We start from the raw sequence: 27,550 nt of genomic DNA, 5'->3' as shown, positions 1-27,550 counted from the left end.
CCCGACCCCCACTGTGACCAACCTGCAGTTCCCCATTTGCCATCAGGTAATCAGAGCCTGCTGGCCAGGGGGAGGAACTGAGAGGTGGGCCATTCCACCCCCTCGCCAGCCCCGCCCCAGTCATAGGTTTCCCTCTGTGTGTGAGTTGACTGGTGGGTTCGGGACCTTGGCCTGGTGCCACCCATGTCCCCCACCACAAACCCTGGTTCCCTGTTTGCCATTGGGTGATTGAGGCCTGCTGGCCTAGGTAAGAAACCAAAAGAGTCAGTGTACCTCATAGTGACTGGAGGAGCAGTCATTCTGGTTGTTCCGCCATTAGGATCAACTTGCATATTAGCCTTTTATTATATAGGATAGAGTCCCAGTGCACTGTTGGGGGCCAGCTGGTCCATCCATATGGGTTCCTGGATAGAGGTGGGGGTCCCTGCTGTGCTGAGAGCTGGCCCAGTGAGGGTTTTGAAGGAGGACCATTCTCCCAATCAGGATGGAGGTCCCCCTGGAAAGCTGGGACAGCTGTGGCAAGGGGCCATGGTGGGTTTTCAGGCTGGTCATGCCCCCAATCAAGGTGGGGGTTCCTACGGGGGGGTGAGGGAGGCTCACTGGGGCTGAAATGCTACCTCAGCATATTTCAACTCATCAGTGTATAGCTCTGGCTTGTAGAGAAACCCTCATGTGAAATCCTTAAGGCATTTCAGAAATAAATGAATAAATATAAATGTATACAGGAAGTGAAACACATGCAATTGCTGCTTCCCTACAACAAGCTTCCCTGTGTCCCTGTGCCAAGGGTCACAAGATTGTGCTGCATACTGGATTGGGTAAGTAGCAAAGTAAAAATGAAAACACAGTGATGCAAATCTTAGATTAAAATCTACACAGTGGGTGTTTTTAATGAAAAAAAAAAAAATTTAACAAGTAGCCTAGATCACAGCAAGAAACTGGTGGCCCATGTGTCAAAATGTAAGTTTGCTTCTAATAGTAAAACGGCACTATTGCAGCTAATAACATTTAATTTAGATATGTCCTGCATTTTGCTTTCTCTCTCTCTCTCTCTCTCTCTTTCTCTCTCTCTCTCTCTCACACACACACACACACACACACACACAATGCTGAATGTTTTAGGAACTCTGGGTTATTATTCTCCTAAGAAACTAAAGTAATATTCCCATCGATATTTTTGGTAAATAAATTGATAACTTTGAAAGACTAATAGCCATTTTATTAGTCTATCTTCCATCAACCAGATTTCTAAAATAAATTGGTTATGTTGTGTTAATTTTGAGTCAAGCAATTAAATATGTGCTTACAAAAAGCAGTGACTTCTTTAGGCCTTCCTATGTTCTTCTGTCTTCATCTTTAACATCCTCCATATTTCATCAATTGCTTTCTTAATTAACTTCTCCTTAGCACTTCCTATACTCTCACATTATCCCAGGTATACATCGGTTTCATGTTTGTCTTCTCACCTTGAATGCAAAGTCATGAGGCAAGTTACCATTGGCTGTGTGGACTGAGCCCCTGGAACCTAGAGGAGTGTCTAACATGGAGTAGGTCATCCAGATATATAAGCTAAGTGAATGAATGAATGAGATGCAGGAGGATTCTCCCAAGAGAGAAATTTAACTAGATGCAAATAACTAACCTTGGCTATTTAATTCTATGTAATAAAATAGAAATATGCAAATTAGGCCAGGATATCAGGACCAGCTCAAGAGGCTGCCTCACGACCAGCTCAGAGCTACAGTGAACACACACCACACTCCAGGGCTGGGAGTAGCTCTGAGCAGTCTTGGATCCAGCCCTGGTGCAACCCAGCTCAAAGGCCACTCCTGCTGGAGGTTTTCAGGCAAACACACCACATAGCCTGCGCTGGGAGCCTTCTTGCCCTGGGAACAAGGCCCCTAGCAGAGTGTGGTGCTGCTAAGTCTGAGGCCAGTCTTGCCAGAGAGTGTCGCTCCTAGCCACCTTGGCCAGACTGTGGCTTTGGCCTGCTCCCAGTAGGTTGGAGGCTTAAGCCATCAGTAGGACATCTCCTGAGGGCTCCCAAACTGTGAGAGGGGGCAGGCTGGGCTGAGGGACATCCACCCAGTGCACAATTTGTGTACCAGGCCTCTAGTTTAGAAATATTTCAATTAAAAATAATATTAATAACAAATAATAACATAATATGCTAATTAGGTGCTTTGCAATTTCCACATTTTCATTCACTTAATGTTCAAAGGTGTGTCGGTATGTACTATTAGTCATTTTACCAATGGAGGAACCAAAAGCATGGGAAAATTCAATACCTTGCCCAAGAAAGGATGGTTAAAGTGCTACCAGACTTTCTGAGTCCAGAGTCTGAGCCATTAGTCTCTGCAGTATCCCACAAAACAGAAACATCTGAAAAGAAAAGGTGGTAGATAAGAAAATATTTGATTCTGGTGAAAAATGTTTCCAGTCCTAAGAGCAGAGCTGCTTCTCAGAAACACATAGCTCTGAGGACACAGCAGATCTGCAGAAAGGGGACACGGATCACAATGGTTCTACTTCTCCAAATGCTATAGATTGAATGTATATGTCCCTGCAATACTCAGATGATGCTAAACTAAGGCCCATGGTGACAGTTTTAGGAGTTGAGGTCTTTAGAAGTTGAATTGATCTTGGGGGCAAAAGCCTCATGAATGGGATTGACATCCTTAAAACAGAGATTCCAAAGAGCTGTCTCACCCTTTCTGCCATGTGAGGTCATGGTGAGAAGTCAGAAGTTTGCAAGCCAGAAAAGGGCCTTCACCACAATCCACCAATGCTGGCACCTGGTCTTATGCTTCCAAATGCAGAACTGTGAGAAATAAAGTCTTCTTGTTGATGAGCCACCCAGTCTGTGGCATTTTGTTGCAGTATTGTACATGGACTAAGACACCAAAGGAGAAGTTACTTTCCAGATCACACTTCCTCATGAATGAGAGATTCATCATTGAGTGAGTTCAAGTGAATGCATACTTTTCCCTTACTTTCTTATTCTCTAGGCTCCACTCCCTTCCTAGCCCAGCCTCATCCAGTGCTGGTGAAAGAAATTTTCCCAGGATATAAACACTGATGCAATCCAAAGTTAAGCAATAAGATTATTACTTCAGAGAATAAATAAATGAGCAGTTGGTATTTCCTGATATGTGTACTAGCCTGTTTAAAAGGAGGTGGAACATGCTTTCGGTTTCAAATTGCATTTCAAGGCTAAGAGAGAAAAGCCATGGCCGGTGAGTTGTGAGGGTTTTGTTGTGTTTTTTGTTGTTTTGTTGTTGTTGTTGTTGTTATTTACTAGAAGGATACATCTTGGGGGAAATTTTTGAAAGTGGCTGGCTTTTGGGAAGCCATAATTAGATTCTGTGAACGTTTAGGTTAACTAGGAGAACAAAACAGAGGGAGAAGAAAGAGGAGGGAGGAGAAAGGGAAGTAGAGAAAGGCCCCAAAGACTTAACTGAGTTCTCTGACAAAGGGTGCAGGATGCCCCTGAGATGGGTACCAGCAGCTGTTGTCCCCAAGGGAAATAGCCCCCTACTGTTTCCTTCTTTTATTAATCAGAGGTGAATAAATAGGAGTCACCCACAGTAAATCTCAGACTTCAGACGCTCAGTGAGCACATGGGTAACACAGAGGGAAGAGTGAGAGATGAGGGTAGCTCAGGATGACTGAACTGCATGGGGAGAGGCATTGTATGGACTAAGTCTAAAGGAGGCTCTTCCCTGTTGCTGACTTAAGAAAAAAAATGAGGCTGTTTAGTGACTTGAGGAATTCTTGTGCTTCAAACAGACATAGACCTGAAGAAGAAGAGGAAGGTTTTTGTCGAATCAGTGTCTGAGGCCACGATAAATGTCTTGTTGGATAACTTATTTCATGAAAGAGTGCTGAACCTGGAGGAGATGGAGAAAATAAAAAAGGAAAATGCCACAGTTATGGATAAGGCCCGAGCTTTGATTGATTCAGTCAGTCGGAAAGGGCCCCAGGCAAGCCAAGTGTGTATCACTCTCATTTGTAGAAATGACTCCCACCTTGCAGAGAAGATGGAGCTCCCAGGTAAGGCCTACAACTCGACTAAAGTCCACACAGGCCACGTGTCTTTGACCCACATAGGATGTCTTCATTGGTCATTTTAGTTTGCAGACAGCTTCTTTACCTCTGGCTTCAGGGCCCCATTTCTAAGTCAGTGACATTATTGTATATGCCCTGTCTCCTCACTCTTTATTCCTATTCCTTTAGCCTCAGAGTCTTTCTTTGAATTAAAACTCACATCCCATCCTGAGTATATGGTAACTCAGTTGTTGAAGTTTATAGAATAGTCTGATAAATTTCATACCAGTTCTCTAGTTTTCCTGGCAAGGCACTTTATCTATTTATTTAGTTAGTTAGCTAGTTAGTTAATTGGTCAGCTAATTACTTAAGTCTAGGAATCCCTAGAAAAATATATAATTATCTGAGATGAAGACTTAAGTTCTGTCATTGAGTAGTTTTATAATTTCTCTCCAAATGTTTGCTCTCCAGGAAGAATGAAATATTTCAATGATGGTGAAGCACTCAGAGAATAAATTCAATGTTGAACAGAAAAGCAAGAATTTTAAATGTGGACTCTTTCATTTGATTGCCCTCTTGCATTTTTTTTTTTTTTTTGCATGTGTTGTCCACTAGCAAGGAACTAGGCTGAAAACCATTGTGTAAGGCCCGACCTTGACCTCACATCCTCCTGATACAAGACAGACAGGCATCTCACCTGCCCTTTCTCTCCAAAGTCCCTAAGTCCCCCCACAGCCTAGATGGGAGCTCTGGAAACCCTCAACCACTGGTCTCTTTTATGCTTCCCATATCCAATCAGAGGAAAAGTGGTTCTTTGAAAGCAAGACATCTTTTTCTCTGGGACTAGGGAAAGCCTATGCCTGGCTTATTGACATACAAAAAGTTCATCTCTGGGTAACTCCTTGTTTTCTTTTTTATGTTTTATTTTATTATTATTATTATTAATTAATGTATTACAAATGTGTGGTTATTTCCCCACTTCCCCCTCCCCCCAACACCCTAATCCTACCCTCACTCTCACACTCTGTTGCCTGTGTCCATTGGTTATGCTTATAGGCATGCATGCAAATTTCTGTTTTCCTTTTAATACCTTTTATCCCATATAACACTCCCCCAAATTAAAGATAATCAATAACTAACAATAAGAGTTGGGAGTAATTGTATAGTAGCCAAAGTTTATTCTTCCTTGCCTCACTCCTCTCAGGTCATAGTCCTTGAGTTCTAGAGGCACTTGGACAAACCACTAGAATGAAGCTAACAGGAGGCATCGCCTAGCTGCTGGCCAGCTGATGGCTCCTCAGGCAGACTGTCATGCCTTTGTCTCTCTCTCATCTACTTGGCAATTGTTTTCCAGGCCACATAATGTGGTAATTAGATGACTTATTTGAATGGCTCTAATGGGAGAGATCTTTCTGAAAAAAAGTTCTTGACATGTACACCACAAGGCCCTCTCCAGAAAACGTTTTTGAAATTATTGCTGGTTAGTCAGTCCAGCAGTCTGGATGGGAAGGGCGGGACAAGCTGCTATCTGTCCCCTTGGACTGAGCATTTTGAGGGACAGCCTATGGCTCTCCCTCATTCAGAGCAGGTAAAAGGACCATGTTTTTCTATGGAAATATTGTCTTCAATAGTTACTATGGGATGAAAACTCAGGGTATTTCACATTTGTTAGGTCATGCCAATTTTTAGAATTTCTGGATTAAACTACTAAGGTGTGTATTGTTATACTAAGATCTTTATAAAAACTTTAAGAACCTTTAATTTTTTTTCTCTTGAAATTGACAAGCATAATGAATTGTGACCTCAGAGGATGCATTGATGCAGATATTAAAATTTACATCATATGATGTCATGTGATATGTCCAGCAGGTCATCCAGAAAGAATTGGGCCAGCTGAGTCAGCAGAAACTACAGATACCCTCAAGCTTTGTACTCATGAATATTTCCTGAAAGTGTGTAAAGAAAGGGCTGGAGAGGTACTGTGTTCTATCCATAAAATAGAGAAAAGGGGAGAAAGACTTGCTTTGACTAAGTATATGATTTCCTAAAGCACTAATTACAAAGTGGTACGGTGGGGACAATGCCAACCTTTTTCATAGCTGCTTTGAGCAAGAAGGAACTCAGATAGCCTCACACAGATTGCAATTTTCTTTCAATCCCCTGACAAAATATAGTTTCTCTCTTTCAGACTTTTACAATTAGGCTATAGCTGTAGATCAAAATATTTAGTAATTATTTTCATACTAGTTGAAAAGCCTACACACAAAACATGACTTAAACTAAAATTAAAGCTTTAAACCTATTTTAGTATTATTTTATCTTGATGTGTTAAAAATAATACTAAAATAATGATGTTACAAAGGCAGAGCATCTTTGAGGTGTTTATTTTTAGCTGGAGTCAGTTGAAAATGTCTCCTGATTTTTATGAAATTTGATCTGAACCTTGAATATTGAGAATGATTTGTCAAGGTGGAGAAGAGAGAGGAGAAGGTTATGGTTATAATTGCTCCAGTCTCTTCAAGATTCTTGCATAAAAATCCCAAATATGTTCTAGGTCCACTTCTGGGCTCTTGGAAAATAAATTATATTCTTTTATTTATCGGTCTATTTTTATGTAATCTGAAAGTGCAAAATCACTTTTAATTCTCGCTTCTTATGTCAGTTCAATCAATTACAAAGAAAAAATCAGGTCTCTGGAATAAGAGAGGGGATACTGCAGATCTATGAGCCTATAAAAAAGCAACAGAGATAAGCATATGGAAGTTTAATAGAGATTAAGGTAAATTAAACTCACTGTATATCAATTTCCTGCAGATCTATCCAATAAAGGAGAAAATGAGCCGCACTCGCCTGGCTCTTATCATATGCAATGGAGAGTTTGATCATCTTCAGCCCAGGAAGGGAGCTGAACTTGACATCACAGGGATGGAAGAGTTGCTTGTGGGCCTCGGCTACAGTGTGACTGTGGAAGAGAACCTCACAGCCATGGTACGGGTACCTCAGCCACCCCAAACAAGCACATATTCTACACACCCTCCTGCTAACAAATTAACTTTATAATGATAGCCAGATACTTTACCAACCTTAGGCCACATATCTCTCTGTGTGTGCACATGCATGTGAGTATGTGTGTTTATAAAATGAAATTATTAGAAAGGGGAACTCTCTGTCTCCTTTGAGCTCCAAATATCCTTCATTCCATAAAACTACACAAAGTGACTGGCATTCATACCCACATAATTCTTATATCCAAAGTGGGGTGATTAGGATTAATACCCAATATTCCCAGGAAATTCTACAGTAATGAATGTTCAAAAGGAATGTACTCACTATGTAAATATTGAGTCCTAACTTGGGCCCAGAGCCTATTTTTGATGCTGAGGGTAGGTCTGTGAATGAGACAGGATATTCCAAGTTCAAACTGATTTAGGTTACTGGTCAGGGGTCAATCATATAAAAAGAAAAACAGAAAATTTCAGAGATTTGATGTGTCTTGTGTCTCTCTATAAGAGTGAAATTAAAAGTAAATAGAAAAAGAAAAGACAACATGAAAGTGCATTGGTGAGTGGGGAGTAATTGCTTTGATGGAGCTGTTAGGAAAAGCCTTGTCAGGAGATAGTATGGGACCTCACAGATGACTACCAGTAACAAGAGAGGTCTGGGAACATGTGAATACAGTACATTCCAATAAGGATGACTATCATGAGAAGTCTGAACTACATAAGAAACTGGCACATGAAATCTACAAAAATATCAGGGTAAGGAGAGCCTAGAGAGGGTGGCAGAAGGGAGTACACATATGTCAAAAAGTTGATGTTATCCTAAGTACAGTGGCAAGGGATGTTGAAGGGAAGTGGTATGATACATTTATGATGTATGCCTCCTATTAAGTAATTAGACAGAAGACAGAGATAGAAAGAAAAAAGTATGTGAGTGAAAATAAACAAATGTAAAAGACATCAAGACATCAAATGTATGTGTGTGAGGCAAGGGTTTATTTAGTATCTGTGTGTTTGTGTGTGTGAGCGTGTGTGTGTGTGTGTGTGTGTGTGTGTGTGTGTGTGTGAAATTGGTGAGAAGAAAGAGGGTAGCTCATATAATGTTAGCAGGAGCAGGTCCTTCAGCTCCACTGTCAGAAGACAAACCAAACTATCATTGAGCACCACTATCTGAAGCACAGTGACTGGAACATTTTAGATGACTCTTATACTGCTCAGGACAAATGGGTGATCAGTTTGATGGTAATGCTGGTCCTTTTAGAGCAGTGATTCCCAAAGTGGTCTATATCGACCCCCAGGGGTCTATGACAACCTGCAAGGGGTCTATGTCAGCGAAAAAAAAATTTGGGGGTCCATGAAATGAAAATGGGGGTCCACGATAGTGGATCTCAACATACACTGATAGTACCTATTTACTTACATCATATTATCTTATAATATAAAAACATATAAATTATTTATAAAAGTACCTATGAAGTAAAAAATTTATTATATATGTTTATAACATTGTGTAAGTTGTAGGATAAAAACCTGCACATAACGATATACCAGTATCATCTTGTTACAAGCATACGCGCAGTAAACATTCTTGCCAATTTTTGTCTCAAAGCTTCGCGAACTTGCACCGACTTGTTCAATTCATCACTTTATAAATATGAATGTGAGAAAAATACGTTCATTCGTTTCCTGAATCTTGAATAGGAAAGTGCTGAGAAAATATTTAAAAAAATATAAACTGGTAGTTTATCATACAAATTATAGTGAATCAGTGTTATTTTGTTTGAGAATGCCGGAGAAAAGTAGGTACATTATTTTTTATTAAATTTTAACACTAAACTTCACTACAGTTAGAAATTTACAAAAAAATCAATATCAGGTAAGTAGGGGGTCTACCCAAAACCGAAAAACATTGCAAGGGGTCTATGGCGCAAACAAGTTTGGGAACCTCTGTTTTAGAGTAACATTCTGTGGCCTTTTTCAGGAGATGGAGTCAGTGCTGGTGACATTCGCTTCCCAAAAAGAGCACAGCACCTCAGATAGCACATTCCTGGTGTTCATGTCTCATGGCCTCCTGGATAAACTCTGTGGGACTGGGCATAGCGATGAACACCCAGACGTGCTGCCTTATGACACCATCTTTCGGATATTCAACAATCGCAACTGCCCCAGTCTCAAGGACAAGCCTAAGGTCATCATTGTCCAGGCCTGCAGAGGTGGTGAGTTCTGACAGGGAAAATCTAAAGGGCATGAGGGCTTTGCAGTGCTTTGTGATGTATGATTTGCTTGTGGGGGAAACAAGCCTAGACCACATTCAGGGAAAATGAAGTCAGTCAAATTCTTGGGAAACTCCACAGGGTATTGGTACCATAAGAGATTTTTTTTTTTTCTGCTAAGAAATATCTAATCAATTTAACCCAAAGTAATGGTGAAGGAGATTTTCAAAATCCATAATTCAAAGTTGAACACAAATATTTAAACCTTGGAATAAGGTCATGTTAATGACAGCCCTACTGGCCAATATCTTACAGGCATGTTGACATTCTCTGGCTTGAGAAGAATTCCCTTGGAAAGTGGGGCTGTTCTATAGGAGCATCATTCTATCCCCTCGGGTGTTATTGAAAAGGAAGTGAGTAGGGAAATGTGGGCACTTGGCATTGCTGTCAACATTTCCTTTGTTTTTGCCGACTTCCAGTGGCCTCCTAGCATTTAGGAGTAGTGTTAGGAGGAAAAAGCAGATTTAGCTACCTGAAAAGTGGTAACCAGGCTCTGAAATTATGCAGATACGGTTTTAAGTCCTTTGCTCTTCTTTAGGAAAGGAGTTCTTCCAGTTTTCTGGTACTATCACTATTTGCTGGTAAGATGCTGCCACTATTAATTGGCACATTGTTCAAAGACAGTAGAGAAAGGTCATGGTATATGTATGGGGCAAGGGTTTATTTAGTGTGTTTGTGTTTGTGTGTGTGTGTGAGTGTGTGTGTGTGTGTGTGTGTGTGTGTGTGTGTGAAATTGGTGAGAATAAACATTTCAAAAGAATGAGGTAGACCATGTGACAGCCATACTGAGGGAGGCACACAGTTTGCACAAAGTTAATGTCTCTACAGAAAACCGTGGGGAAACGTGGGTCAGTGACTCTCCAGCAGCCGTGATGGACAGCTCTTCACAGTCAGCTGAGAGCCTGGAGGACGATGCTGTTTACAAAGCTCACGTGGAGAAGGACTTCATTGCTTTCTGCTCCTCAACCCCACGTAGGTCTTCCAGTTATAGACAAGGGTTTGTGGGCCTTATGGCCCCCTGGGAATGAGTCTAGAATAATGCAATAGCATCCCTGCAGCAGGGCATAAGACCTATTGTGAGGGCTTTCGAAACCATTTACATTTATTTGATCTATGGAAACAGAGGGTCTATATTTCCACTTTTTAAAACTGTACTTTTATTATAAGTTGTGCACTTTATGGTCAAAGATATACCAGATATTAGAACATCCCGATACAAGAAATCAGATCCCCATATACCATTTAAAAAACAAATTTGATTCTATTTTATATCAAATCTATTTAACATTTTGAATAGGGATTTAATGGATCCTGGGACTGGCTGCCCTCCTTAAATTACCAACAGCAGCTCCTTTTCTCTTTGGTTCTCATTAGATGCTCTTTAGAGGGAGCCATTGCTTGGCTCTGCAGGAGGAGATCCTTAAAAAGAGGAGGAAAATTATGCTCTGGGCTTAGCAGGCCTAATAATAGGGATCAGTGCTTAGTCCTTGACCTCTAGGTAGTCATCTTAAGAAGCCTCTCACATTTGAATGTTCCTACTTTGCAAATTTTGTTTTAAATCTTTTCTTTTTGAAACCATTTCATGCAGGTTTTTATTTTTTATTTTCTTCCCTCACTCAAGGAGTTAAGATATTTTTTCCATTACTTTTAGAGACAGTGGAAAATAAGGTTAGGGAAGGGAAGGGAGAGAGAGAGAGAGAAACATCCATGTGACAGACACATCAATTGGTTGCCTTCCACAAGCCCCCTGACCAGGGGGCAGGGATCTGACCTGCAACCCAGGTTTGTGTCCTTGCCCAGAAATTGGACTTGAGACTCTTCAGTGTGCAGATCATGCTCTAACTTAGCAATACCAGTCAGGGCTCATGGAGTTTTCACAGACATACAAAATGCTATATATACTCAATGTATATAACACAGTGAGTTTGCATATAATTTATACCACGTCACCACAATTTATGCTATAAAGATATCCCCCTCTTAAAGCTTCCTTTGGATTTGTTCACCTATCTTGCTTATACTATTGTGAAAGAGTCTTCTACGTACTCTGTAAACAACTTGGAAGCCAGGGAGCCATTTTTTTGTTGCTTACTGTATAAGCATGGGGAAATTCTTTTATCCTCTGAGCATCCATTATTTCCTCTGTAAAATAGGATACGTTTAGCTATCTCTCAAGCCTCTTTTTAAAACCTAGTGAATGAGCATGAAGCACCTAGTAAGAGTCAGTTCCAAGAATATAATGCAATCATTATGAAATCCTTGTGAGTTATTCCTTCAGTAAAATCTCTGCCAGTATATATATATATATATATATATATATATATATATATATATATATATATATATATATATATATATATATTTCTTTTTGGAAAATTAGTTGATGTAGACATGTGTTTCCCTTAAATTGTCAAGTTGATTCCAAAACTATGCTTAAAAAGCACAAAAACTACATAAAACAAATGTGTGATAAAAGAAAACATTCAAGGGCACAGCCCAAAGCTAACCACCCCTTATCTTCCTAGATAACGTGTCCTGGAGAGACCCTAGTACAGGTTCTCTCTTCATCTCACAGTTAATCAGATGCTTCCAACAGTATTCTTGGTGCCTTCATCTCGAGGAAGTATTTCGGAAAGTAAGCTTTTTTCTTCTGCCTTTTCGAATTGTGTGTGTGTGTGTGTGTGTGTGTGTGTGTGTGTGTGTGTGTGTGTTCAGAAAGCTTTACTATTATTCTTATTTCAAATAATAATGACAGGCTTTGTCAGGCAAACAAAAGTAGAACAGTGCCTGCCTTCTACTATGCAAGGGTTGACATCCGAATTAGGAAAAGTAAATTTCACCCCATAATTGCATGAGATAGAAATAGAATAAAATATTTGAACATGAAGCTCATTTATTATGGGGTATACATATTTTTAAAGTCCAGGAATGGAAAGTATTTTGAGGTGGTTTCTATGTCTTACTTTATTGGGGGAAAAAACATACTGGGTGTTTTTGTATTTGTTAATTATTTATAACCTGTAACTCTGGCGTAAATGACATATTGTGTCATAAGACTACTCAGGACCATTTTATGAGACAGATGGATACTAAACAAGTAGGCCAGCAAACACATGTGTCTTCACAGATTGTGAGAAGCTCCATAACAAAAGACTGAGAGCATGTGAAAGAGAGAAAAGGAGAAGGGATTCTTTGAATAGTTTGGTCCAGAGAGGAAGACCAAATTCCTTTATCACCTCAGGCAATTCCTTATTCCCCCCTCCCTCCTAATCTGTTTTCTTCCATCTTTCTGACCACCACTCTTTAGGCATATATTATGTTTGCTTTTACCTGTACTTATTCACTTGAATGCAAGTTTCATGAAGACAGGAATTTGCTCAACACCTCAACATGCTAGTACATAGGAATTAATATTCATTCAATAAATCAATGCATGAGTATAATACATTTTTCCCTTTAGTGTTTTAAGAAGATGGGACACTAGGGCTGTTTTTTTATTTTTTTAAATATATTTTTATTGATTTTGAAGAGGAAGGGAGAGGGGAGAGAGATAGAAGAAAAAATGATGAGAGAGGATGCTTTAGTCCACAGGCCCACACTCTATCTGTTGAGCTAAACCAGCTAGAGCTGTATGGTTGTTTTTAAATAGAAAACTGTAGAGTACAGTATCACTCTGGGCAAAGAGGAACCCGCCTTTAGTAAACAGGACAAGATTGCATTGTAACACTAGTTAGGGTCTCCATGAATGAGAACTTTGGAAATTAAGTCCTGTTGGATGAGAAGGAATTAGACATTGTACTTCCAAAGGCATTGCTAGGAGAAGTCTAGAAATAGTGTGATCAGCAGGGAGACTTCCTCATCCTTACCATTTGCTTGTGGGAATGGGTTTGTTGAAATATCCTCTGTAAAGGAAATTTCTGAGACATACATGGGAAGGTGATATATTATAGGAAGCTTCATTTCTGTGCAGTTATACCCCTGATTTCCCAAGGTCCCATTTCCATTTGTCCTGCCAAGAAAGAAAGTACCATTTTGTTTCCAGCAGTTCTGAAATCAAAGCCAGTGTCCAGAGTTCTGATCCATGTCTCCACAATCAAATATAATAGATCAACAAGATACCTTAATTTGTGTTACCAGTTATAGCCCAATATGTGTGACGTCCACATGGCCGTGGGCCATGCAGCTATGGAGACAACAGGGACAGGAATAAAGCCAAAGGAGCATGAGAACCAAGAGAGCCACACAGTGAAGGAACTTCTTTATCAACTAGTTTATGCATTTCCAAATTTGAGCCAGGTTCAATTGGCCTGCCTAGTCTAGCCAAATCCATTGCTCCCCAGGCTTCACTGAGAGGCTCTTTCCCCTGTAACCCAAACTCCTTGTGTGTGCCTTCATCTCCCATTTGTTAGATCCCTTCCCCCAGGGGTCCACAGGGAATGGGCCCATGAAATTGCAGCTTCCTGGTGAAGCTGCCCAAATAACATGCTTAAAGCGTCTTGTCTCTCCCCTCTGCTCCTGTTCTATTGTTAATAACTAGCCAATTTCAATGGTATTAATAGAATCTCATTTATCTGTCCATGAGAATAAACTTCAGAGGTCAACTTGTTGGTTACGATGTGAAAGTTGTTGTATTCCTGTTTTAGGAACAATATTTGAGTTAGTGCCTTATTGAATTCAGGATTAACCTTGCATGTTGAAGGTAGAACATTTTTGAGATCCAGTTCTCATGAATTGACTCCAGGAGATCAGCTAAGATTTGTGGACCTGAAACCCAAAATAGAAAAGTGAAGTTTGAAAGTCCTGGGGTTAGGCATGAGGTGCTTATTTGGAGATAAAGAGTAATTCCGACATGGGAGCTACTTCTAAACAGTAGGGTAACAGTGACAGAGAGTTAGAATATCCATTGGCTTGGTCCCATTCATTCCCAGAATTGTTTTGGCTCATGGTGCAAAATGTTTTCTGAGTGTGGATAAGATTTAAGTTTCATCTAGAACCTTTTTTTTTTTTTAAGGTACAACTATCATTCGAAAAGCCAGGTATTAGAACCCAGATGCCCACCATTGAAAGACTATCCATGTCAAGATATTTCTATCTTTTTCCTGGAAAATGAAAATAGTAAGGATCAAAGCTGTTGATGTGTATAATAAATGGGAACGTAATACTGGTGATGAGGTTCAACAGCTAATGACAGCCAATTGCTTGGGTAGAAAAATTAATGTTGCTTATTGATGTAGTTCAGAGACTCGTTGTTACTCATAGGTATTTTTTTCCTCTACTTATATGAACCTGAATCCTTCTCATTTGATTAACAGTTAATCAGTCAGCCAATCAAGGAGATAAGCTATACCAAGACAGGGAGTTATAAACAATCAAGGACACATGGTAGTAATTAATAAAACAAAAATGTACTTATGCTTCCACTGTTATTTTATATTTCTCTCTCTCTTAGCTTACACACACACACACACACACACACACACACACACACACACACAATGAGTTACTAAACATTGCCTCAGATCCTGAAAAAGCAAAAACAAAAACATAAAATAGAGATTACTGTGACTGAAGCAGGATATTGTTCCTTTAAGTGCAAATATCACATTACTGACTTTGAGTTCCTAATACCAAAACAATATAAAATACACCCTGGACTGTAATTCTTGTGTTGATGTAGATTCTAATTCTCTGATATTTCTCAAAATGTAGATTGCAGAGTGTGCTCTCTGACCCTTAATTACTGCTCTGAAACCCTTTCTAGCACCCATGGCAATACTAACACACAATTATTGTTTTTGGTAAATATATTTTAGAATGGGTCTGAGGAATTTAGACCCAACTATTACTTTACTCACTTATAACAGCTTAATATCACACGATATTATAAGTATATTGTTAATCTCTCTTTCAACAGCATGATTAAAATTATATTTTATAGTAAAGTTTATCTCACTACTCTAAATGTTGCTTTTGCTTCTGAAAGCTCATTCTCTAGTAAGTGGAAAGAGACTATAAATACACAAACAAGTATATATATATATATATATATATATATATATATATATATATACACCACTCTCTCTCATATATATATATATATATATATATATATATATATATATATATATATGAGAGAGAGAGAGTGGTAAGAGCTAAGTAGAAGAAAAAATGAGGTTAAAATGATGAAAAAAGATGAATCTTGTACTACTAATAATGGATATGTCATTCAAGAAAGACTCCTTAGAAGTGATAAAATAAATCAGAACAGGGCATGAGCAGAGTGGGCTAGTGAACCTTGTGATTCTCTGCAGAACAGTGTTCTAGCACCCCTGGGACTAGCAAGTACAAATGCCCTGAGGCAAAAATGTGCTTCACATCTTTAAAGATCTGCCAAAAGGCAGTGCACTGGGGGCAATGGCAGAGACACATTCAGAAAATGGTGAAAAGTCTGGTCACATGAGCTTGATGATCACCTGTAATCCTGAGTGAGATAGGAAACCCTTTGAGTTCTTGTGAACAGATAAATTAGAACGAATTAGATTTTACAAACATCACCCTGTGAACTTTTCTGAATATACTGTAAGGGTCACTGATGTGCGGTCGAACCCTGGGTTCAAAATAAGACCACCGGAGGCTGATGATTGATTAAAAAAAAAAAAAAGGCAAGGATTTATTGAATTGGCCAGGAGGGCCTCGAGAGCAGCACACACAGGTGGAGTCCACATGACTGGGCTGTTGCAGGTGTAGGCAGTCCTTTTAAAGGTCCAAACCACAAAAATTTTCCTTTGTTCTAAATTCTAAACTCTAAAGGCTGGGAACAGCCCACAGGGTTATTCCCAGCCATGTCCTGCTGGACGTTGGAGTGTGGCCCTATCTTGCGATAGCAGATAGTACAGAAGCAGAGCTCAGCGGTTAATCTGTAAAGGTTATCTACAGTTTCTACTCCTGAAGCTACTGAGTCAGTGGGAATCAATCTCCTGTGGTCCTGGTCCATAGGCACAGGAAAATTGCCTTAGCCTCCAGGTTTCAATCTGGAAGCTGAGGCAACTACCCCACCTTTAAGCAAGTGCAGAAGCCAGAATAGCAGGGTTAAAATTCAAACAACAGTTTATACCCAAGTATGGTTGCTACCATATTTCAGTCACTGGAGTAAAGGAAGTGGCAAAAGCACATGGAAGATGATGAAAGGGGACTGATGGTCAGGGACGGATTGAAGGCTTCTGGGAATTACTATCCTCACCTTCTGTATTTTGTGTTTTGTTTTTTTGATTTTTTCCCTTCTTTTACAGAGAATTACAGGCAGTCCTGCCCTTCTTTACCAAATTCTCAAAGCACCTTTACCAGTATGGAATACATATTTAAACTTTTGTATTTAAATAAAAAATGAAAACACATAAACTGTGTCTTTGGGTCCTTTAATAGACTAGAATTTCAGTGAAGAATGTGGATGTATGGAAATGAAGTGGAGTAAGCTATCTGCATTTTCCAGCTTAGGACTCATACACTCCTTGCATTTCCTGAGTGCAGAGAGCTGGCTGGGACTGTCCCTCAGCAGCTGTGCCTAGGTGGAAGACAAGAACATAAACTGGTCAGCTCCTCAGCTGTATCCTCATCCAGCCCACGTGTAGTGTGGTTCAGAGAAGTTTTCTGATTTATTATTAAACCAACATCATAGATCCAGATAACATTTTCATCAGTAAACTATTATTTTAGCAAATTATTCCCATGTATCTTTTTATCAATTAATTAAATTTCTTGTTATTTTCTTTCCAGATGATTGCATATTTCCAAACTTTATTCTTTAACAAGCTCTTGGATATTGTCTAAAATGATGTGGTATTTGGTCCAATATGGGATGACCTTACTGTATTTGAAATACAAATATCATCTGATAAAATATGGAAAGAGAATGGGGAGTGTCAACAATGGGACAGAGAATATAAAAATTTCTGGAAAGGTGAACATTGGTAGAGGAATTTTCCCACCATGGCTATCAGAGCTACTAAGTCAGTACTACTTCTGTTATATACACATAGAATGTTGAGTAAATATTTTAGTACATAGCTGAAATGAATTAAAAATAAGTTGCTCTCAGTTTCAAATATAAAAATAATCATTAATATTTATTAAAAATAATTTAACAATAATATTTAATATTAATTCTGTATAATTTAAGTCTATATTAACATTATTTTTAATAGTTTTGATTACTGTAAAGGATTTTATATTTAAGAAATCAATTTGACCATCACAGCAACCCTGCAATGTAATTACTATCAATATCTCCATTCTACCTCTACTAAAACAAACTAATACAGAGTTTAAATGACTTGCCAAAAGTCACTCAGTTAGTAGATTGTTACAGAATGATTTCAACTCAATTTGACTTTCTCTAAAATCTGAGTTATTGACCACTGTTGTGCATTGTCTCTGCAGAGCCATGAAAAACATAAACTATAAGAGTTCTGAATTGTAAGGGTTAATTGAATTTTGAATTGTCATGTTAACTTACACTACAAAGATTCACAATGTATTCATATATTCCTGGACTTGGCTGTCTGTGTAAAAACATGAGACACCTCACAAAGATCTAAAAACACATATTATAGAGCATTCATTCTTCTACTGTGTGGTAATATTAAAAATCCAATAACATAAAGATTTTCACACATCACAATACAGTTGGAAAAAATGCACACATATACAAATATATATTAATATCTCATATGCATATACTAGCTGCATACACGTGTTACCATATAAAAACAAGAAATAAAAAAAAAATAAACTAAGCATTAGACTTGATAAGTCATAAAAATAGTGAACTGATGAGGAAATAGAAAAATGGAAATAGAACTTAAACACAAAAAATTACTGAGATGTCCTGAAACAAACAAACAAAAAATATTGAGCATATCAAGAAAAGCAAAATCTGATCTTTAAAAAATACTAATAGCCGACATTCAGTAAGTTTGAGTATGAAAAATAAGAATTAGTAGAAACACAATATTTGAGATAAAAATGAACCATAAATACAAATAAAATAAATATAGTAAAATTATAAAATTGTCGTCATACATAATATAGATGAATTTCTAGAAAAGGTAAAGTAACAAAATTAATCCATGAAGAAATAAAAAGACAAATGTATCAATAAACATTAAACAGCTTATTTTTTTGTGTATATACTTGCAAAAACAGTTAACAGATATAAATAAATAAATAATAATTAAATATATTGTAAAACCTCTAAGAAAGTGCTGAGCATAACTTTATATAAATACTTCCATATAATAAAAATAGAAATAACATCTTTAAATTGTTTTAAGGGGCTAGTACAAAACTGATACAAAACTAGAGAATGGAGGCAAAGTTAGAAAAACATAGGCTGATTCTCAGGAACATTGATGTAAATACTCTAAATAAAGTGTTGACAAAACAAATACAGCCACATGTTTCTAAAAATAATAATTTTTAGACAGTATTTGCTCTGGGAATATAGTTATAGTTGAATAACAGAAATATTTATGGTTGCAATACTCAAATTAAGAGATTAAAGAAAAAATATATTTTAAAATGTTTAAGAAAGCATTTAATAATATTCAAAATTCTTTAGTGATTTAAAATTAAACTTTAGATATGTAGGAAGAAAAGCAATACCTAAAATTAACAGGATGAACATAATAAAAGCTTAATAGTAAAATAAGAATAGAGAAAAAAACAATATGAGAAAATAGGGGTCCCTCAAAAATGTATATTAACATCTGGTAGCTCAATTTTGAAAATGAAATATATTTTAATAAGCATCACCTGTATAATTATTCAAAGTATGTGTACACATTTTGGGAAACCCTATATATATATCCTTCTTGTGCAGAAATATTACAGAATTATCCTATCTAATAAAATAGTAATATATAAATTGACAGTCATTCCAACACGCAAGATGGCCACCCCCATGTGGTCAAAGATGGCTGCTCCTCCTGTGGACACAAGATGGCCACCACAACAAGATGGCCTGCAAAGGGAGGGCAGTTGTGGATGGTCAGGCGAGCAAGGGAAGGCAGTTAGGGGCCACTGGGGTGGCAGAGAAAGGCAGTTGTGGGAAATGAAGCCTACAAGGGAGGACAGTTCGGCGGTACACAGGCCAGCAGGGGAGGGAAGTTGTGGGCAATCAGGCCAGTAGGGGAGGGCAGTTGGGAGGGATCCGGCCTAAAAGGGAGAGCAGTTAGGGGTGACAAGGCCAGCAGAAGATGGCAGTTGGGAGAGATCAGGCCTGCAGGGCAGGACATTTGGAAGGGACCCAGGCCTGCAGGGGAGGGCAGTTGAGGGTAACCAGGTCTATAGGGGAGGGCAGTTAGGGGTTACTAGGCTGGCAGAGGAGGGCAGTTGGGGAAAACCATGCCTGCAGGGGAGAACAGTTGTGGGAGACCTATGGGAGGGCAGATAGGGATGACTGGGCCAGCATGGGAGGGCTGTTGGGGGGGACCAGGCCTACAGGGGAGAACAGTTAAAAGTGACCAGGCCAGCAGGGAAGGGTAGTTAGGGGTGACCAGGCCAGAAGGGGAGGGCAGTTGTGGGGGACCAAGCCGGCAGGGGAAAGCGATTGGGGGAGACCAGATCAACAGGGGAGGAAAGTTAGGAGTGTCCAGACCTGCAGGACGCAGGACAGGGCAGTTAGGGGCAACTAGGCCAGAAGTGAAGGGTAGTTGAGAGTGACCAGGCCTGCACGCGAGGACTGTTAGAAGCAACCAAGCTGGAAGGGGAGGACAGTTAGGGGTGACCAAGTCAGCAGGGGAGGGCAGTTAGGGCCAATCAGGCAGGCAGCAGGTGAGCAGTTGGGAGCCAGCAGTCCAGGATTGTGAGAGGAATGTCCTACTGCCTGTTTAGGCCCGAACCCAGTGGGACACCCCTCAAGGGGTCCCAGTCTGAAGAGAGTACAGGCTGGGCTGAGGGACACACACACATAATAATAAAAGGCCAAGAGGCATCCCTACTGAAACAACCAAACAACCAGCAACCATTGGGGACCTCTGTCACAATCAGGGCTATGGCCTGTTGGTAAACCGAGAGCAGCCCCTCACCTGGGCCAGCCCAGCACCCCAGAGGGGAACCAGCCATAAACAAGAGCGTGACCTGTCTGCAAAGCACTGGCGGCCCCTCACCAAGGCAGAGTTGGCGCTGAGGGCTGGGCGTGTAGTGCAGTCTTTTAATAATAAAGACAGACCCATTGGTGCTAGAAGGTGCCTCCCTGCACTGGCTGCCCGGCCTTCACCCCAACCCTATGAGGAGCCCTAGGCAGAGCCCCAGCCTGAACAGCTTGGTGGGGGAGGCCCTGGAGGGGTGGAGAGGTTCCTGCTACAGTCAGTGTAGTGATGCCCGTTACCTTTGCTGGGGAGGCCACCGGGGCTCTGGAGTGTTCAGAGCAGCCTGTTCATGCCGGGCACAGCGTGTGCGGACACACATACGTGGGCGGTGCAGGCATCAGATGGACATTTGTGCATGAAAAGGTGTGCACACATCTTTGTGTGCATAAGTACATATGTTTCTTAAAAGCATACCTGGAAAGGTGCGTTATCTGTAATAGGCAGTTTTCAAAATGTAATCCAGAGCAAGGGATCTGTAGTGAAAACACACACACATGAGAAAACGTTTTGGTATTAAAATCACAGAGCTGTAATTCAAGTGTTCATGCCCAAATGTACATATGTTTGATTCACAGTACAAATGAATTAGTAAATATGGTTGAACAGAGGCTTAAGGGAGAAAATAAATCTTTTGACTTTTGGTAGTAACAAGATATAAAAGCTTGTCTTTCTAGAGGATGAAGGGGTGGTGTGGTTAAAAGATTCAGCCAAAGATTCTGGAAACAGCTTCTCATTGGCTCCAGAAGATTTTGAATATGATGCCATTAAGAAAGCCCATAGAGAAAAGGATTTTATTGCTTTCTGTTCTTCAGCACCAGGTAATGGGTGCCTGTGTAGGACACCTTTCTGGGCATTGCCAATAAAGAAATTCACACACACACACACACACACACACACACACACACATTGCAGAGAATGGGTGTCTGTTGAACTTTCTATGACACTTCTGAAGAACAACTAAAGCAGTCCTCCTAGTTTAAATCATCAATTATCTGTACCCACAGAGATCGCATATACTTTCATTAAATTAATAATTAGTAAATTCCCATGGTGCAAAAATAGTTTCCTGGAACTGCTTGGGATCAAATGAGAAATATCTGTGCTGAAGTAAATTAGAAGCTGACTCCACATAGGGAAGGTTTACAATGTTGAGATCAATCAGCAATTCAATTTGCCTAGACATCAGCATGTATTGATAGAATAGTAAATATAGGGACAGGGAGAGATCCCAGTGTCAATGGACAGTTGTGTGTGTGTGTGTGTGTGTGTGTGTGTGTGCATGTGCAAAGGGTGGGCAAGGTTGGGGAAGAAAGCCTCAACTTCATCCTTATCAAGGTCTCAAGGCCTCAGGTAGTAAATGGGAGCTACTAAAGGATGCTTTCTGCTGGTTCGTTGCAGAGCATGCTGCTCTTCTCTCAAAGTTCAGCAGTCAGATGTCCCTTTCTCAGGGTCAGCTGATATAGACTGAGATGTGGCCATGAAATGATGAAAGTTTGGTTTTAGATGTCTCTCCCTTTCACACAGTAGGGCAATATTTAGACATAGCATGGTCTCTTCCTTCTGTCCCCATGAGTAGAGTGATCTTTTAACTTGCATTTCTTTTAGCAGAACACTTTTTTTTAAAATGTGTGTGTGTGTGTGTCTGTGTGTGTGTGTGTGTGTGTGTGTTTTCTTGTAGGAAACCAGGATCCTGTCATTTTTGAAATTATGTCTGCAGGAAACACACATTTCTTTCAACTTTTTAATAAATCTGAAATTTAAAAAAAGTTGTTATCCTGTTTTTCTACTCTGAGAAGATATGGAGTAGGATTTGGAGCTTATAATGGATCTGGAGACCTTATATTTGATCCACAATCAATGAAAAACCTAATAGCACCATTCATTTTTTCTAGAAACCATTCTCTGGGCTTTCAGGTATAGGGATACAGATGCCAAAATCAGTAGCTACCTGACTTCAAAGAATCTGCTGCTCACCAGGAGGGATGCAGAGTATAATAAGCGATGTATCCAAAATGCTAGAGTTTACCACTGCCAGAAACTCCATATTTTGATCCTTTCTTAAGATATTTAAGGCCTGCAAAGTAATTTTGACTCAACTCACAGTGTACAGAGCTATTGGGAACAGAATCCAACAAACACAAAACAACTGGCTTACCATACATGACACAACATGTATTGTATACAAAATAATATTCTTGTGAGGAGCATTGGTAATGAGTTTAAGTTAAAATCCTCCAGTCTACAATGCTAGACTTGGGAAGGACTGAAAATACTACCTTTCACATGCAATTTGAGCCCTTCCTAATCCTAATCCATTAGGAGTTGAGGTGGCTTTCTGAACTTTTGAAAACCTGACAAGTTGAATGTCAGGTTTTTTTCTCCCACTAACTAATCTTCTGTACATACCTTTTCTGTACTACCATGCATTTGTTCTTCTGCAGCCTGAGACAGCTTCTCTGATGACTCATTATTCAGAGAATATTAAAGAAAATGGTAGTGAGAAATCCTCCTCAGTGAAAATTAATCATGCAGGCAGGTTTAGGCAGTTACAGAAAAGCATGAGGCCAGTGGAGATGCAGATTCCTTCAGACCTTATCCACAAAATCTCAAAATCACGTGGAGACTGGGAGGGGATGATACCAGCACAGTGGAAACAGAAAACAGAAGCTATTTTGGATAATTCTTATCTGGAAATACAAGAAGATCTGTTAGTTTTAACTCCTTCATGAGTTTATGAGTTTTAGGTGAGCAGAGGAGAAATACTGAGGGGTCAGAAAAAGGACAGAGAGAAGGAGGTGCGGGGGCAATGAAGTGAGAGAAGGAAAAGGGAAAACAACAGTCAGGAGTGCCAGCCAATAGGAAAATGTTTCATCATTTACATTTATTTTCCCAAAAAAAGGAAGAAAATTTTCTTCCCAAGGGATTTTTCTGAACTGACTTGTAAACTCAAAGTTTTAAGCACTGTTTCCAGGTATTTTAGACCCAGGAAAAGTTTATTCCTTTCTTTCAGCTCATGGTAATAAAGGGGAGGGAGAAGACAATCAGAGTAAGTTTATTTTTGTGTGAGGGAACTCTTGAACAGTCTACATGCCCTCTGAAATCTTCTGGCTACTAGCTGTTTCCAAAGTAGTCATCTAGGTAACAAACTATTCCCGTGATCCCATAGGCCAACAGTTATCCAATGTCTGATAAGTTGCCCCACCCCCTGCAATGAGGAGATGCCAGAAAGTTTCATTTTCGAGCTTGTGACTTGCTTCCCAGCAGCAGGAAGGGGCTGAGGCTGGTGGCAACCATGGCTGGTGGGTAGGGGTCTTTTCTGGCTAAAGGTCAGGGGCTTGGGTCTTAGGAATCTTTCTATTGCTCCTGACAAACAGAAATAACAAAAAGGGAAACGGGAGTCTGTGGTTTGCTTCCCCTTATTAGCTCTGTGTGACTTGAATCACCCAGGGACATTACCTTAGAAAGATGGAGAGCAAGGTTTCCAGGTATTTTAGAACCAGGAAAAATTAATTCCTTTCAGCTCATGGTAATAAAGGGGAGGCAGAAGACAAAGAGAGTAAGTTATTTTTGTGTGAGGCAACTCTTAAACAGTCTAAATGCCCTCTGAAATATTTAGCTTCTAGCTCTTTCCAAATTAGTCATCTGGATGACAAACTGCTCCCAGGATTCCATAGGCCAACTTTGAACTCCTGCTCCTTTGCCATCTCCTGTCTTGAATTACACACTTGGTCTTTTGAGGTGACTGCTTTGCCCCCTTTCTTTCTAGTCCTGGTGCAGTTTTTCCTAGATTTCTACCACAGTTCTTTAAGGGATCGGATCTTCTTCTCTCCAGGTCTTAACCCTCCAATGCATCATGTTGCTGATACACAGAAGCTGAAAAACCATGAGATGAACTATGTTTGCAGCTAGTAGTCAAACACATCATAGCCTTTTTCATTTTCCTCATCGGAAAGGAAGGGGTTCAACTCGGTCATCAGTTTCTAAACTTCATAACAAATCTGAATTATCTATAGCATTTTTAAATGTTCATGTGATCCTGCCCTTGAATTTCTGGAACTTAAATAGACAGTTAGGAAGAGTAATTAGTTGTCTCTCAGTTCTCATATCTCTACATGCAATTTCCTTACTCAAAACTACATTGAGGCTCCCTATTGCCTTTTTAAAAATGTCTGAACATTTCAGAAAAGTTTTTCCACCTTTTAACATATGTTTATCCATTTTTCCACTACTCTCTCTAAAATACAAAACTATGAATTCAACTTCACAAGCAAATTTTATATTTACTGTATTTAACCTCTCTCCTATATAAGAAGAGAGGAATATACTAATTATCTGTTACACAGTGAGGTGTAATGACTGAATTGTATTATAGATCTGCAGGAGGGTGGGGCAATGAACTACAAGCTGGATGAGGAGAGGACAGGAGGGGGCAGGGTAGCGAGCTATGAGGGTGGATAGGAGAAGAGGTGGGGACTAGGGAGGTACAGAAGGGTGGCAGGGACTACTAGAGCATGGATTTGTGTGCAGGGCTACTAGTATAAATATCGTGCTCTTCATGGTATAATCTCTCCAGAGTTTATGACTCATCTCTTGGCATTTAACTTAAGTTCCTATAATACAAAATTGATGGATTTCATTTCTTGTCTTCTTCATGAAGCCTTTGGCTGGAGAGTAGTGAGCAAAGCTCACACTCATTGCTAAGACTTTGGCCACGCAGGATGGCCTCAGTGATTATTACATTGGAATCAGAGCAAGCAGTAGGGAGGCTTGAGTTTCCCCCATGATGGAGCAAGCCAAGCTTTCCACACACCCTGGCGGGCCCAGGCCTCCACTCAAGGCTACAAAGTTTCATTATAGAAGATTAAAAAATCCCAACAGAAATAGTGGCAGCCATGGCGCTGGAGAGAGCAGAAGGCTAGGGATAGCCTTGGCGATGGAGAAAGCCAAGCTTCTGTAGCCCTGCCTGTCTTGGCTCCACTTCAGGCTACAAAGTTTAAATTGTACAAGATAAATAAATCCCAGATACCAGGCCTCCGCTTTGGCCTGAAAACCACCACATGCCCCTTGCCCAGGCCTCCGCATAACCCAATGCAACCTCCACCCTGATCCAGGACACCATTCAGGGCAAACCAGAAGGCCCCCACCCATGCACTCGGACTCTATCTTGTCTAATAAAAGAGTAATATGCAGATTGACTATGACTCCAACACACAAGATGGCTGCCCCCAGGTGGTCAAAGATCCTGCCCCCATGTGGACACAAGATGGCCACCACAAGATGGACCAGGCCTGCAAGGGAGGGCAGTTTGGTGTGATCAAGCCTGCAAGGGAGGGAAGTTAGGGGTGACCAGGCCACCAGAGGAGGAAAGTTGGGGATGACTGGGCCTGCAGAGAAGGGCAGTTGGGGGGGGGGGGGGGGAGAGAGAACTTAGACCTTCAGGGGTGAGCATTTGGGGGACTAGCCTATAGGGGATGGTAGTTAGGGGTAACCAGGCCTGCAGGGAAGGGCAGTTCGGGCAAACAGGTTGGCAGGGGAGCAGTTAGGCATCAATCAGGTTGGCAGGGAAGTGATTAGGGTGTAATCAGGCTGGCAGGCAGAAGCAGTTAGAGGCAATCAGGAAGGAAAGCAGGCTAGCAGTTTTGAGCCAGCAGTCCTGGATTGTGAGAGGGATCCCAGATTGGAGAGGGTGCAGGCTGGGCTGAGGGACACCCCTCACCCCCTGCATATATTCCATGCACTGGGCCTCTAATATATATATTAGAAGCCCAGAGCACGGAATTTATGTGAGGGGGGCCTGAGCTTCAGCCCAGCCTGCATCCTTTTTAATCTGGGATCCCTCTCACAATCGGGCCTAAAAGGGCAGTAGGACATCCCTTGAGGGGTCCCAGATAATCAGGATCGGGCCTAAACGGGCAGTCTGACATCCCTCTCACAATCCTGAACTGCTGGCTCCCAACTGCTTACCTGCCTGCATTCCTGATTGCTCCTAACTGCTTCTGCCTGTCAGCCTGATCACCCCCTAACCACTCCCCTGCCAGCCTCATGCCTAACTGCTACTCTGCCAGCCTCATTGCCCCTCACTGCCATCCCCTGAAGGCCTGGTCACCGCTGACTGCCCTCCCCTGCAGGCTTTGTCTCCCCACAACTTCCCGCCTCTACAGGCCTGGTCTCCCATAACTGCTCTCTCTTGTAGGCCTGGGTCCCCCCAAACTGCCCTTCCCTGCAGGCCCCAGTTGTCCCTAACTTCCCTCTGTCCACCTGGTCATCCCTAAGTGCCCTTCCCTGCAGGCTTCATCGCCCACAATTGCCCTCCCTTGCAGGCCTGGTCACTCCCAACAGCCCTCCCCTGCTGGCCATCTTGTGGCAACCATATTGTGTCCACATGGGGGCAGCCATCTTTGACCACATGGGGGCAGCCATCTTGTATGTTGGAGTTATGGTCAATTTGCATATTATTCTAATATTAGATAGGAGATATATATATATATATATATATATATATATATATATATAATCAATTTTCTGAAGATGAGTTTAATATCTTTTGGTATATTGAGAGGAAGTACGGTAGATATATGGGCTGAATATCCACATCTTAATATCCACATCTAGGCTGAATCTATAAATTTGGAAGTAATGTCTAATGAAGCCATGAGGATGTAGAGATGATGAAAAGAGTACCTAAGACAAAACTTTGGTTGTATTATTTACCACATTTCTCCCCATGCTATTCATTCAGTGAACACTATACAACCTTCTTGAGTGCACACATAAATGAAACTGAAGCCCAGAACTCAGGTAGACTAAATCTTCCATACACTAACTGTATGCTGTTTGCAATTATTCAAACTCTCTGTTCTATCATCTGTATACTATGTTTTATCTCCATGTTTTCATTACCTTTTACAACAAGTCTTTGTGGTCTCACCTGCAGAAATTTACCCAGTGTTCCTTGAGTCCCTGAAACACTTTGCGTTATTTTAAGTAATTCTTCACCAAATAACATGTAATGTATTTTGATGATTTAAGTGTGTGTGTGTGTGTGTGTGTGTGTGTGTGTGTGAAGGCTTTGAACCACTGAGTT

General features: G+C 40.5%; 3 protein-coding genes across 3 annotated transcripts in view; all 3 read left to right on the top strand.

Annotated features, from left to right (window-relative positions):
* Window positions 1-16,708, top strand: part of LOC311627608 (uncharacterized protein) — a 43,027-nt gene extending 26,319 nt beyond the window's left edge. Inside the window, exons 10-18 of the mRNA XM_084894104.1 lie at window positions 3,216-3,236; window positions 3,790-4,053; window positions 5,914-6,023; window positions 6,862-7,035; window positions 9,028-9,262; window positions 10,148-10,291; window positions 11,845-11,954; window positions 14,331-14,434; window positions 16,609-16,708. Of these exons, the coding sequence (XP_084750230.1) occupies window positions 3,216-3,236; window positions 3,790-4,053; window positions 5,914-6,023; window positions 6,862-7,035; window positions 9,028-9,262; window positions 10,148-10,291; window positions 11,845-11,954; window positions 14,331-14,429 (1,157 nt within the window). The 3' untranslated portion in view covers window positions 14,430-14,434; window positions 16,609-16,708. The remainder of the gene's footprint in view (window positions 1-3,215; window positions 3,237-3,789; window positions 4,054-5,913; window positions 6,024-6,861; window positions 7,036-9,027; window positions 9,263-10,147; window positions 10,292-11,844; window positions 11,955-14,330; window positions 14,435-16,608) is intronic.
* The window catches only part of CASP1 (caspase 1), a 63,891-nt gene extending 41,731 nt beyond the window's left edge, over window positions 1-22,160 (top strand). Inside the window, exon 10 of the mRNA XM_084893359.1 lies at window positions 22,145-22,160. The gene's annotated coding sequence lies outside the window, so the exon portion shown is untranslated. The remainder of the gene's footprint in view (window positions 1-22,144) is intronic.
* A 1,498-nt stretch (window positions 22,161-23,658) lies between these two features.
* The window catches only part of LOC311627607 (caspase-12-like), a 43,265-nt gene continuing 39,373 nt past the window's right edge, over window positions 23,659-27,550 (top strand). The window contains 1 exon segment of the mRNA XM_084894103.1: window positions 23,659-23,765. Coding sequence (XP_084750229.1) covers window positions 23,759-23,765 — 7 coding nt within the window. The 5' untranslated portion in view covers window positions 23,659-23,758.

The sequence above is a fragment of the Pipistrellus hanaki genome (genome assembly GCF_964339955.1).
Source record: "Pipistrellus hanaki genome assembly, chromosome: 9".
Lineage (NCBI taxonomy): Eukaryota > Metazoa > Chordata > Mammalia > Chiroptera > Vespertilionidae > Pipistrellus > Pipistrellus hanaki.
This window is presented reverse-complemented; position numbering and strand designations above follow the sequence as displayed.